The sequence below is a fragment of the Chiloscyllium plagiosum genome, chromosome 22 (assembly GCF_004010195.1).
Source record: "Chiloscyllium plagiosum isolate BGI_BamShark_2017 chromosome 22, ASM401019v2, whole genome shotgun sequence".
NCBI lineage: Eukaryota > Metazoa > Chordata > Chondrichthyes > Orectolobiformes > Hemiscylliidae > Chiloscyllium > Chiloscyllium plagiosum.
The window spans coordinates 30,173,763-30,186,815 of record NC_057731.1 but is presented as its reverse complement, the minus strand read 5'-3'; the positions used below and the strand labels follow the sequence as shown (position 1 = coordinate 30,186,815).

The 13,053-nt window shown below is 38.3% G+C and overlaps 1 protein-coding gene across 2 annotated transcripts in view; it reads right to left on the bottom strand.

Moving 5' to 3' along the window:
* The window catches only part of si:zfos-911d5.4, a 247,088-nt gene that overhangs the window by 119,681 nt on the left and 114,354 nt on the right, over window positions 1–13,053 (bottom strand). The window contains exon 7 of one of the 2 annotated variants that reach the window (XM_043712663.1): window positions 11,033–12,651. The exons of the other annotated variant lie outside the window; for it this stretch is intronic. Coding sequence (XP_043568598.1) covers window positions 12,631–12,651 — 21 coding nt within the window. The 3' untranslated portion in view covers window positions 11,033–12,630. Of the gene's footprint in view, window positions 1–11,032; window positions 12,652–13,053 lie in introns of those variants that run through there. 2 annotated transcript variants of the gene reach the window in all.

Below are 13,053 nucleotides of genomic sequence, written 5' to 3'. Positions count from 1 at the left end.
CTGACCTATCACTCTCACCTTGACCTCTTTCCACCTATCGCATTCTGACGCCCCTCCCCCAAGTCCCTCCTCCCTACCTTTTATCTTAGCCTGCTGGACAAACTTTCCTCATTCCTGAAGAAGGGCTTATGCCCGAAACGTCGATTCTCCTGTTCCCTGGATGCTGCCTGACCTGCTGCGCTTTTCCAGCAACACATTTTCAGCTCTGATCTCCAGCATCTGCAGACCTCACTTTCTCCTCAAGCAATAAGAAGTGTTAATTGGGAACTCATTGCACTCTGGTGAGAATCCTGTCACTCCACTTGAGCAAAATGGGGATATTTTGAGGAGATGATCTTATGTCAAGAAAGCCATGTTGTCCCATTCTACCACTCAACTTGCCACAGCCTATTTCACTCAGAGCCTGGTGAAATTTTGCCCAATGGAGTGGGCTCTTTTATTGTGAGGTCTCCAACTTTATCCTCAAGCACTGTCCTCATCCTCTTCAGCATACTGATGGTGAGCATTGGTTGGTCATGTAGAGAAAATTTTGTAAACCTGTTCCTTGCTGACGTCATTTCATCTACCATCAGTAAGACTTAGCTTGTCTATTTTAATTACATCTACAGCCTTTTAAGAGCTGCAGCTGCATACTATAACTTCCTTTATTAATGTTCATAAACTCCTCATACAGGCAATCCAGGCTACAAGTACACTAAAAAAGTTCAATTGATGTGGTCTTGGGAATGCCATGAGCTCCAACACAGTCAGCCTTGAGCTCCTGTATTTTGTGCCAGCTATGGTCCAGTGGTATTGCTCTAATTTCTAAGGCAAAAGGTTGGGGTAGAGTCTCAACAGTTGAGTATACACATCTAAGAAAACACTTCAAAGCAGTATTAAGAGAAGACTGCATTATTTCAATTACTGTCTTTTTGATAAGATGTTAAACTGAGGCCTTACTGCTTCTCAGACATGAGAGAAAGATCCCACTGCACTATATTGACAAAGGGCAGCCAAATTCTCCTTTTTGTCCTAGACAATATTTAATCACCCTTAATCACCTCCTTAATAATGGAACATACTCAAAATACTCAGCAAGCCAGGAAGCATCAGCAGAAAAAAAAAAGAGGTAAGTGATTATTTTCAGATGATGACCTTTTATTTGAACTGGAAAAAAATTACAGATGCAACATATTTTAAGCAAGTATAGAGACAGGTAAAGGGAAGAACAAAATGGAATGTATGATAGAATCAAATATAGAGAAGATTAAATGGCAAAAAGGGTGATGGTGCAAGGCAAAGGAGATATATTGGGACACCAAAAGAAACAAAAGATTGGTTGAGAGCAGTTGTGTATGGGAATAGTAGGATCTCATTCATTTCCACTTTGTTCTTCGACCTCCTCCTCCACTTTGCTGTTCAGTATTTGTTTAAAATCACTAAATTTTTCAAGTTTGAAAGAGGTCAGTAACCTAAAACATTAAGTCTTTTTGTTTTTCCACAGACCCCACCTGACTGCACATTAGTTGTGGCTTAACTGAAAGCACTTTCGCCTCTGAGTCAGATGATTATCAATTCAGGGCCCCAGTTCAGGACTTCAGCACACAGTTCAAGGTTAACACTCCATTACAGTACTGAGGAAGCTACATTAAGCTGAGGTCCCATCTGCCTTCTCGAGTGGATATAAAAGATTCTATCGTGCAATTTTGAAGAAGATTTGAAGCATCTTTCCTGGTGTGTTGCCCAATATTTATTCTCACAGTTAACATCCCAAAAACAAACTACTTGCTCATTAACACATTGTTGTTTGTGGTATCTTACTGTTTGAAATTGGATATCATGTTTTCTATATTAGAACAGTAATTACACTTTCGAAGTACTTCATTGGTTGTTAAGCACTTTGGGATGTCCTGACATCATAAACAAACAATATAAATGCAAATCTTACTGTCTTTTTTAAAGGTTTGCTCAGTAGTTATTTTTTAAAAACTTTTTCTGTTTTTATTTCATATTACAAGTAACTGCAGTATTTGCATCATTGAGTGAATTCAGATAATTATTTCATTGCTGTTTGTAGTAGTTGATATATTCAAACTTTTTGCTGCCTTTTGGCATTAAACTTCAAAAACACTTCATTCATCACTACACTAAAATACTTAATTGGCCATAAAGCAACTTGTGCTGTTTTGATGTCTTTAAAAGCACAATATTAATGTTACGTTTTCCTTTTTTTTAATGCTGACACCAGAAGACTCTCCTTTAATAGTGGCACTGCATTGCTTTTGATACTCTATCAAAATATTAAAAAATAATTGTTCTGTATACGCTCAATGTCATGATATTAAAAACCTGCTGCCACTAACAGGAATGGAACAGAAGGTATTTTTTCTAACATTTTTCACAAAGTGCCTTTTGCATCAGTATCCAGGTTCCTACTGCAAATACCAAGCTGACTTCATCCATATTTAGGCCAACTGTCAATTTAAGGTAGTTTAATGGATTGCAGGAGCCCTGGCGACTACTCATGTACAGTTCTGTGCTGTTCATCTCATTAATTCTGCATCCGGACTCTATTGCATTGCTCTTGAATGCAAATCCTTCTGTTAGCAGAAGCAGAAGTGACCACCAATGCTGGGACTATCCAGCAATTCCTGCAGACTGCAAGGACATGGATTCCTGGACTATGATCGCACCAAGCATCTAATTGACTGTGACCAACTCTCTGGACTGAGACTGGACCTTACCCATGACTGAGTATTTCAGTGGTCACCATCTGACTGACCATAGTCCCCTTTACTAGACTCAGGACTATTTCCCTTAAATTTTCAAATATGGCCATTTTCTTGAATGACATACAATGTGTTTGCCATAGAAACTGCTGGCACAAGACATTCATGTAGCTGTGTGCTGTACACCATCAAGTCTGTCCCCTTGGCTGGCAAGCATATTAAGTTGTCTGGCTTTGTGTCTGCATTAAAAGGCAAGGCAAGGCAGAGATGCTGTGACCCTGTAAGCCTTGAGTGAAGTGGTCAAGTCCAAAAAGGCAAGGTAGAGACACTGTGGGCATTCAAAAAAGTGCAAAGTGAGTGAGTGCTAAGAAAGATGCTAACAGCCACTAAGTGCACTCTGCTATGTTTCTATGTTCTATTTGGCATATGGACGAGAATGGAATAATGTAGGTTAGATGGGCTTCAGATTGGTTTCATAGGTCGGCCCAACATTGAGGGTTGAATGGCCTGTACTACGTTGTAATGTTCTATGTTCTATGCTCTGCCACATCAAATAGATGCCTGTCTTTGTGTGCAAATGTATGGCAATGTTAGGTGTCAATGAGTTCCAAATTACTGTGCTGAAGTGCTGAACTGTATTATAAGTTGGTCTGGAATGAACCATAATGTATTGAGATTGCTGCTTTGTCTCTGTTAACCTCCATGGATGAAGGGCACAGGTGGCCCTCACTGCCAATGCAGTGTGCCCTGAGATGTTGTGACTGCTGGCCAACATGGAAAATCAGAGAAGATGTTGGTAAGCTGTAGTTGCCAGGCTATCATTATGATTTCATTTAGGAATTGGTATCATCTAGTTTCTCACCAGTTTCTGGTCGAATAGCACCCTGCATATCACAGGGCAAGATTCACCATTAATGAGACGTTAACACATGCAAATAGAATCCTTGCCAATCATTCGGACTTTCTTCTCCTCAATGCAAGAATCTTATTATTTCATTCTCACCATACACTCCCACCTTTCCCAAATCGCTGCTTCGTTCAGATGCTGGGAAGATTCTGCCCATTGTTTTGTGAAAATTATCCACGAATAAAATGAAACTCACAAAAAAACGTTCAATTTAAATCTAAAAAGAATGATGGCGAAGTCTATACATTTCAATGGATATTTTGAGTTCAAAACAATGTCACAAAAAGAAAAAAGTCTTTCATTATAATTGGGTTAAAAAATTTCATCCAAATTTTATGTCTGAAACAGTTATTTCACTGCTTCTGCTCCTCAACGTGATCTTGAACTTTGAAGTGAAGGGCAATGTGGACAATACATATGCAAGGGAGTTAGTTAACTAACATTTTAATTGTCAAGGTTTGCATTGCAACTCGCTATTGCATACCACAAATCTGGACCTATTTTAAACTTATTCCAGACCTGTGTTTAGGGAGAGACAATATCTCCTTAAATCAGGTTCACTGCACAAATGCTTCTAATTCACCACTAATTTGCACCAAATTAGACATTTCATATGGAGAGGAAAATCTTAAGTCCGAGATCCAGGCGACAGTTTCGGGAGGTCATCTGGCAGAGTGATAATATTCCTACCTCTGCTCCCAAAGCTCTGGGTTTAAGTTTCTACCAGGGCTTGCCATATAGGACAGCATTCATGACATGGTTGTATTGTGAATAATCAAACAAGGAACTATTTCCCCATTCCCCCAGAAAAAAGTGTGTGATGATACACTTTAAAAAAAAAGACAATCTATTGTAGAAAATAAATGTCACACTGACATTTTCTTGAATTACAATGACTGTAAGGTGCTCCTTTTGTACAGGTTATATAGGTTGTACAGAATTTATTTTGCAAATTTAACACTGATTTAACAGGCTTGGAAATTCTTGTTGCATAACTGCGTGGCTGAATGGAAACACTTCTAACGTTCGGCACTAATGAATGCAAAATCACCTACAAAGGCAAAAAAAGACAACTGAAACTTTATGAAAATTCATGAGTTAATGGAATTAAATATCAGTGCTATTTGAAATGAGGATTACATTCAGCAGTTAGAAAAAGTGTGCAGCAAGCTCACTCAGAGCTTGTAATGCTTCATTTGATTGGAAGGCTATTCTGATAGATGCCATATTACTTGGAAGGAATTACACTGCATTTTCATGTAATTCAATGAATCAATTAATTGCTTCACTTTAGCGCAAACAAACCAGAAATTCTAACTGCACGGCTGTTAAACAGGGAACAGGCTGCATAGTACTTTTAGATCCAACATTTACATGTAATTATCTTCTTATATAATTAACTGCACTCAGTTAATAAGCATCTTGCAAATGACAGCCTTGCTTTATAAATTAATGCTCAATAGCTCAGAACACTGAGTGAATAATTGCCATTCAGTATATCTCTATTAATGGCAGTGATCTAAAATCATGAGTATTGAGAGGGGAAACAATAAGAGTGTTTGGAAACGCTGCTGTACAATTGTATGCTTAAATCAAATAAAATGAATGAAGGGAATTTATCCCTTACCATATGTTACTTTGATAAAAGGTTATTTAGAAACCAAATACAAAAACATTATTAAGCCAGTAATCTATCTCAGGCAATCCTTAACAAAAGCACCTGCTTATTCTGAAGCAATTTCTGTTTATAAAATAATTCTCATCTTTTGAAGATAGTACAACTAAGCACATTTCTTAAATTTAAAAATGAATGGCAACTCACCTCAAAAACTAAGATCAAAATATAAAACAAATCTATCGTATGGCTTTATTCCTTTTCTGAATGCTTTTGTCATAAAGTCAGAAGGTTTTATTTCATCATGCAGATTGTTGCTATGGAGATGACACATATTTGAGTAACATCTGAACAGTTATAATAGTTGTCCTGAATCATCTATCCTTATTATATACTGATCAAGATGAAATAATTCAAACAAACTTTTATAGTAACAGTTTGTCAATGAGCTGCCAATTAGATTTGTTGATTGGTGACACAGCATTTAATGAGAAAGCTCTAGATCTTCAAGTAGTAGAATACTAAGTAATGTACTTTATATCTGTGGTTTTCCAACCTTGGCAAAAAAATCATAGGACAGAATTTTCCCAGCCTGTGAGTGGTACTGGTAATGGTAATGGTATGAAATGAGAGAAAATATACCAAGATTGAAAAAGATCTGAATCTTGACATTGATTAAAACTTGCAATTTTCCTCTTAAAGATTTCAACACTGAGTTCTGAATATTGCTAACTCGGGGAATTAGTCCATCTCCAAGTATTTGCATCTCATTATTAGCAAACCTCCTAATTTCTATGCAGCTTGCAATTTTCCCCTCCTCTTGAGAAACTAGACAGTGATAATTTCTGACTTGAATGTCAAAGCAGTTATCAGACAGATGTAGCTTGCTACTTGCTTCTCCAGGCCTCCGTTATAATGTTCCTTCACTAACACACCCTTGAATGCGCCAAGGACAATGTCCTCCCTCCATCCTTTATCTACCTTAGCAATGGTAAGCTGCCAGCTTCATAGCATTATCATGGCTGATCTTGGACCAAATCAGAATCCACTTACAGGACTTCACTTTGGAGCTCAGAGACTCCTTTAACTTGCATGTTGCTGCATAGTCACCTTGTGCACAGCAACACACATGCATCAAATGGAAACTTAATTTCTTAACAATTGCTCACTTTGTATTTACTTTGATCTCAGGAATGTGTCACATTTTAGGTAAGTGGCAGGATGGGTTAGTAGTTGTAGAAGATGAGGTGGGTGAGAGTCCTTCAACGGAAACGCTGCTTGAAATAGTGAGATTGGCAGTCCATGATCCTTGGTGAGGTTTGGGTGCATTGGTTAGAATTAGAGTTAGTATGAGGTAGCAGAGAGAAAAAGAGGGTGGCTTTTAGCCTTGCAGAGAGCAGATGATCCTTGATCTTTATCCTGCACTGCTGTGCATTCTGTCTAATCCTGGAGGCTGACCTGGGCTGCCATTTGGGTTTAGTGTCTCTGATAGTCCACCAGGTAAAGGATGGCCTACCCCTCTACCACCTTGTCTGTGAAGACACCTGTCCTTATCTGGAAAGCAGGTTGCCAGCTTCCCTTTGAGATGTGTGTTTCTGAGGAGGTTACTGTGCAAAGTAAATCTTGGCTTGTGGCATCTGAAGTGGTGTTGAGCTGGGCTTTATATGGGGTTTTATATGTATCTGGACTGTCCCAGCAATGGCAGGAATTTTGTATCTGCCACATGATTGCAGGAGAAGGTTGTCTACAGTGAAACTGCACAAAATTATTTAGTATTGCTTTTTTCATGCAGCCTACACTGTCTCTCTCAGATGGCTGAATTTCACCAGCACTTTGGCAACAGGTTGGGCAGTGGCAAAGTTGAGAAAATGGAACAGAGATGTGTTGGGGCTATCTCGATGTCTTCCACTGTCTTGCCATTTTGGTATAAGGAACTTGAGCCACTTAAACAAACTATAGGCATTTGGTTTCAATAGACATGGCAAGGTAGCTCAGAGAAATTTGGTGGCCTTTCAACTGGGTCTGCCCCAGTTCTTCACAATCCCACTTCTGCCTTCTCCTTGCAGCTGCAGGCTCATCAATGGCTACCATTAATGTTGCACAGCTGAGGCTGCGGAACTGCTAGCTTTCTGATCTGTTCTTGGAGGTGGGCTAACATCTTTAATAAGGATGGCACCACTTATAATAACTTGTTAATTGAAAGCCACTGGAAGTATGCTCCCTTGAGACCAACTGCTCATTTAAGTGGGGTTGCATACAAGACTTCACTGTTGTGATAAAATTCCAGCCATAATAGCCAAACACCAATGGAAACATGCAATTTGAGAGCTGAACATTTTCATGAAGAATAAATTAGGTTAGGCACCTTGCAAAAAAAAGCCTAAAAAAAAACAGCAGAAGTTTTCAGGTGTATGCTGATGATAGTTCAGTATCCACTTTACCAGTTGTTTTTGTGACTTCTTTAATGCCTCTAAATTGATGTTGAGTATTGACAAGAAAAAAATTTCTCCAATTAAATATTGAGAAGATTGAAGCCATTCTTTTCAGTTACCATCATAAACTCTGACCCCTAGCTAGTGATGCACTCATCATTCCCTCTGACAGTTCACAACTTTATTTTGTATTTAATCCTGAGATGAGTTTCTGGCCACATGTCTGAGTCATAATTAAAACCTCCGCTTTCCAGCTCTGTATGGTTGTCAACTTAGCTCTTGCACAAGGTCTATCATTGCTGAAACCTTCATCACATATCTGTTACCTTCAGACTTGACTACTTTAATGTACACCTGGCTGGCCTTTCACATTCAAACCTCTGTAAACTTGAGGTGATTGAATTATTTTAATCCAATCAGGTCCTATTCTGCAGCAAGTCCAGTTTATCCATTAGTGTGCTTTTTTGCACTCAGCTCTACGTTAAAGTTCTTAACCTCTAAATTTGAGGACTCCATTTCTCATGTTCTTCTTCTCAAGTCCTGTGCTTCTACTATCCCTGAACTCATTGACTTACTTAACTCCTGATTATGTAATGCTTCAATTTAAACATTCTTACCCTCTCCTGTCTTTGTAATCTCCTCCAAATGCACTGCTCTAAGTATCTGCAATCTGCAAATTTTGTCATGAGCATTGCTCCATCACCGGTGACCATATCTTCAGCTGACAAGGGCATAACCTCTGGAATTTCTTCTCTAAACAAACTTTTCCACTTTTTTCTGTCACGAAGAACCCCTTAAAACTAACTACTTTAACTAAGCTTTTATTCATCTTCTCTAATATTACGTTATATCCTCAGTATCAAATTTTGTTTTATATAAAGCATCTGTGAAATATCTTATGCCTATAACAGTTGAAGGTATGCCCACCACTGGTGAAGTGATTGAAATCCTGGATGCTCAGTATGCCAAAATTTGAGGAGAACAGATATCTTGGAAGATTGCAAGAGGGAAAGGCAGGCCATGGTGAGATCTGTAGGGAGTTAAAGAACCTTGGGATTTTTATTATCTTGAAAGCTTTCAGAGATACACAGAATAACCACATCAAATTGCACAGTTTTCTTCTCTAAAATACTATACAAATGCAAATTATTGTTAATGGTATTTGGAAAACACATATAAAATCGCAAAGATTACAAAAAGGCAGTTGCACATTTGAAACAACTAGAAAACTTATGTTGAATACAAATGGTTGTTCCTTTCGAAATATGTATTCTAAAAGCTTTCATTTGCTCAAGTGACTGTGGATGTCGCTGATTAAACTAGCATTTATTTCTCATCCCTAGTTGCCCAGGAGAAGGTTGTAGAGGTGAGGTGAATGGCGTTCTTGAACTGTTTCTGTCCAAGGATGTAGGAACTTCCACAGGGCTGTTAGGAAGGAAGAATCAGGATTTTTGATTCAGCAACAGTCAACGAGCATTGGTTCCAAGTTTTAGGACAGGATAGTATACGGTGTGTGGCTTGGAGGGGAACTTGCACGTGGTGGTGTTCTCATCTGCTGTCCTTGTCCTTATAAGTGGTAGAGTTGTGTGTTTGGCACGTGCTGTCAAAGGAGCTTTGTTGAGTTGCTGTAGTGTACCTTTTAGATGGCACTCACTGTTACAAGTTTGTACTAGTGTGCTAATAAGGGCAAACCACTCTGATTACAAATGATTTCTTTAGCATAGAGAACTTGCAGGAAGAGGAAGTTTAATTTAGTTCACAATACTATTTCAATAAAAATGATCATTTTAAGGAGGTAGCTGTTGGCTGTATTTTAAAATTTAAGTTCAAATCTAATCAAAGGGAGAGTCTCTTTTCTGGCAGTAATGGTTCTTGATGTTTCTGGATGTTCTTCTAAAGTGTGTTTCAGGCATTCCGGGTGTTAATTTCCTTTTGGAACAACTGGGTGCAGGGCTGTTGGCTGCAATAATTTTTAATTTCCAATCCATTTGCAATGCCGATGGATTTGCTCTATTTGAAATTTTTAGTCAAATTTTGGGGTTTGAAAATCCAATGGCCTGAATTTTCATCCTGATATGGGGACAAGTACAAAGGTGCACAGGTGCATAATTTTACAGTGCCAACTAGGGCGCTGGCATCATTTTCTTGGAGGTGAGATGAGGAGCAAACTTTTGAGACACCTTACCTTTCCAGGGCAATCAGAAAAAGACTGGATGTTTGTCAGGACCAAGTCTTAGGCTTATAGATGTAAGTTTGTTCACTGAGCATGAAGGTTCATTTTCAGACATTTATTCACCATACTAGGTAACATCTTCAGTGAGCCTCTGGACGAAGCACTGCTGATGATTCCTGCTTTCTATTTATATGTTTGGGTTTCTTTGGGTTGGTGATGTCATTTCCTGTGATGATGTCATTTCCTGTTCTTTTTCTCAGGGGGTGGTAAATGGGGCATAAAATTAACTAAAAAGGAGGAAACCAACAACAAACTGCCATTCCTAGATGTCACAGTAGAACAAATAGCCAATTGGGAACTTCAAACCAGCGTCTACAGGAAAACAACACATACGGGCCAAGTATTGAACTACAGAAGCAATCATTCCAGCATCCACAAACAAAGCTGCATCAGAACATTATTCCAACGAGCCATCACACTGCAGTACAGAGGAACTACGCAGAGCAGAAGAAAATCACCAATACAGTGTATTAAAAAAGAATGGGTACTCAATGAACACAGTCCGCCGATTTCTCAGCAACAAATTCAAACAAGCAGACAAAACGCATCCAGAAACCCTAGCCACTCTCCCCTAAATCTAAAAGATATTTCGGAAATGACTGCCAGACTGCTCAGACCCCTTGGCATCATGGTAGCCCACAAACCCATCAACACACTAAAGTAGTAGCTAATGAAATTGAAAGACCCTATACAGACAAGCAAAACTAATGTCATTTACAAAATACCGTGCAAGAACTACATTGGATAAACAGGCAGAAAACTAGCTACCAGGATACATGAACATCAACTAGCTACAAAATGACATGACCCTCTCTCACTAGTATCCTTACATACAGATAAGGAAGGACACCATTGCGACTGGGACAATACATCCATCTTAGGACAAGCCAAACAGAGGCATGCACGAGAATTCCGAGAAGCACGGCATTCCAACTGGAACTCTATCAACAAACACATTGACTTGGACTCCATTTACCACCCCCTGAGAAAAAGAACAGGAAATGACATCATCACAGGAAATGACATCACCAACCCAAAGAAACCCAAACATATAAATAGAAAGCAGGAATCATCAGCAGTGCTCCGTCCTGAGGTTTACTGAAGATGTTACCTAGTATGCTGACAAAACGTCTGAAAATGAACCTTCCAGCTCAGCGAGCACACCTACATCCAGAACCTCAACCTGAGCTACAAATCTTAGACTTGTTCGTGAATTCATGATAAACAACAAGAAATGACTGGATCAGGATAGTCATTCTCCTATGGAATTGTTTTGATAGATCCTGTTTCAGCATTAGGCTTTCACAGTGAACAGCAGAATAAGTGAGCTGATTCATGCTGCTACTATGCAGCAACAACTCAAATGTTACTCACCATTAACCATACCCAAAAAGCTATTCTGTCTATCACACAAAAGAATGATTTGGTCTATGAATGTTTGTGCTGATGTGATGCTAGGTGTGAAGGCTCTATGTCACAAAGACTAGAGAATCATATCAAGCAATATAATCATTCAGCTACTTGCAATAAGAAAAGTATTGACTGTACTAATTTCAAACAGTTATGGCTACAAAATTTACAACATCGTGTCTAACATTAGATGAGATGTTCTAATTGGACAACATATGCTGGATAGTCTAGACTGTGTGAAGAATTACACTGGTAACCATTTTAGGATTATCAGACAGGTATTGTGTACTTATGTATACTGAAAACTGCAGATATTAATATACAATATCTTGTTCTCTACAGAAAGAAAGAATATGTAAGCACATTGCACGTATTTCAGCAACAAAATAGATCATAGCCACCTTTTGGTTTATTTCTCAGGGTAATGTCTTTACCAGTTTCAACAGGTTTGGTTTAAAATTTAAATAAAGCTTAGCAGTTAATTGTCAGTCGTCATAAGTGGGATATTCTCAATGGAAACACTTATACCAGAGTCCATCATCAACCAATCAGCACTTTTTTCTCATACAGTATAACATGTTGTTTTCACTTTATCTTGGTATTTCTTGCAAACTATCCTGATGAGTGCAAGATATAAAGATTCAACAAATTGTATCTTTTGTCAGGAGCACCCAGTTCTGTGCTGCCAAGCAACTACAAATATATATGTTCTTGAGGTAATTCAATAGATCAGAAATTGTCAATGTCCAAATTAAACAAATTAAACTAAAAGGTTTTTCTTATGAATACTTAGAGTATGCCATAAAACCTTACTTTCTTCATATGACCTGCACAAATTGTTCACCATACAACGGGTTTGAGTAGCTGGAGTCAAAGTAATTAAAAATTAAGACAAGGCTATGTGGAATAAACTCAGAGGGGGAATTAAAACTGGATCCAATTGCCATATTGACTGCCACTGGCAAAGAGTGGCCAGTCAGCACAAAGATGTGGGTTCTCCTGCAAGAGTTTGCACACTCCTTTATAGTTTGCCTGGACAATTTGAGCATTTATGCATTGTTCATCAGTGAGTTCCTAAAATCAATCCTGGGTATGTAAGCCTGGCAGAAGCACAGATTCTAAAATTAATTCTGCATGAACATCATTTACGTTTATGAATAAAAACGCTTCAAACTCAGCTTGGCATAAGACAAAAATAGTTACGATATAACATGATAATGCTCTTGTTCTGATTTGATATTCCCTTTCAAGATATTCTTTAATCTGTATACTTGCTTCCACAAACAGTCTACCAGATTTGGAGTTCAATTTGAATAAAGAGTCTTTTATTTGCAAGGTTTCAGGATCTGTAAAGACACAGCATAGAGCATTAAGAAATGGTTAAATAAGATTGATAGTTCTCTTGCAGCAGCTACTTTGGACTTAAATTAGAATTTAGTTACAGTGCCTCTTTTGTTTTACTAAAATCTATTAGTTTAATACTGTAGGACAAACTCCAAATCTTACAGGATAAATGTTCACCCTGAATTTGGTAAAACAAAGGACTGAAAGCTTTAAAATTTGATCACAGCACCACCTACTGGTGCTGTAATATTGTCAAAGGGAATCAATGATTTTGTTTACAGTCGTATAGGACGTATAGTGTCATAGAGTCATATAGCATGGAAACAGACCCTTCCGCACTTTACAAAAGAAATTGGTTCACATCTTCTAAAAAGTTCAGTTTCAAACAACGATATCTTCAAAAT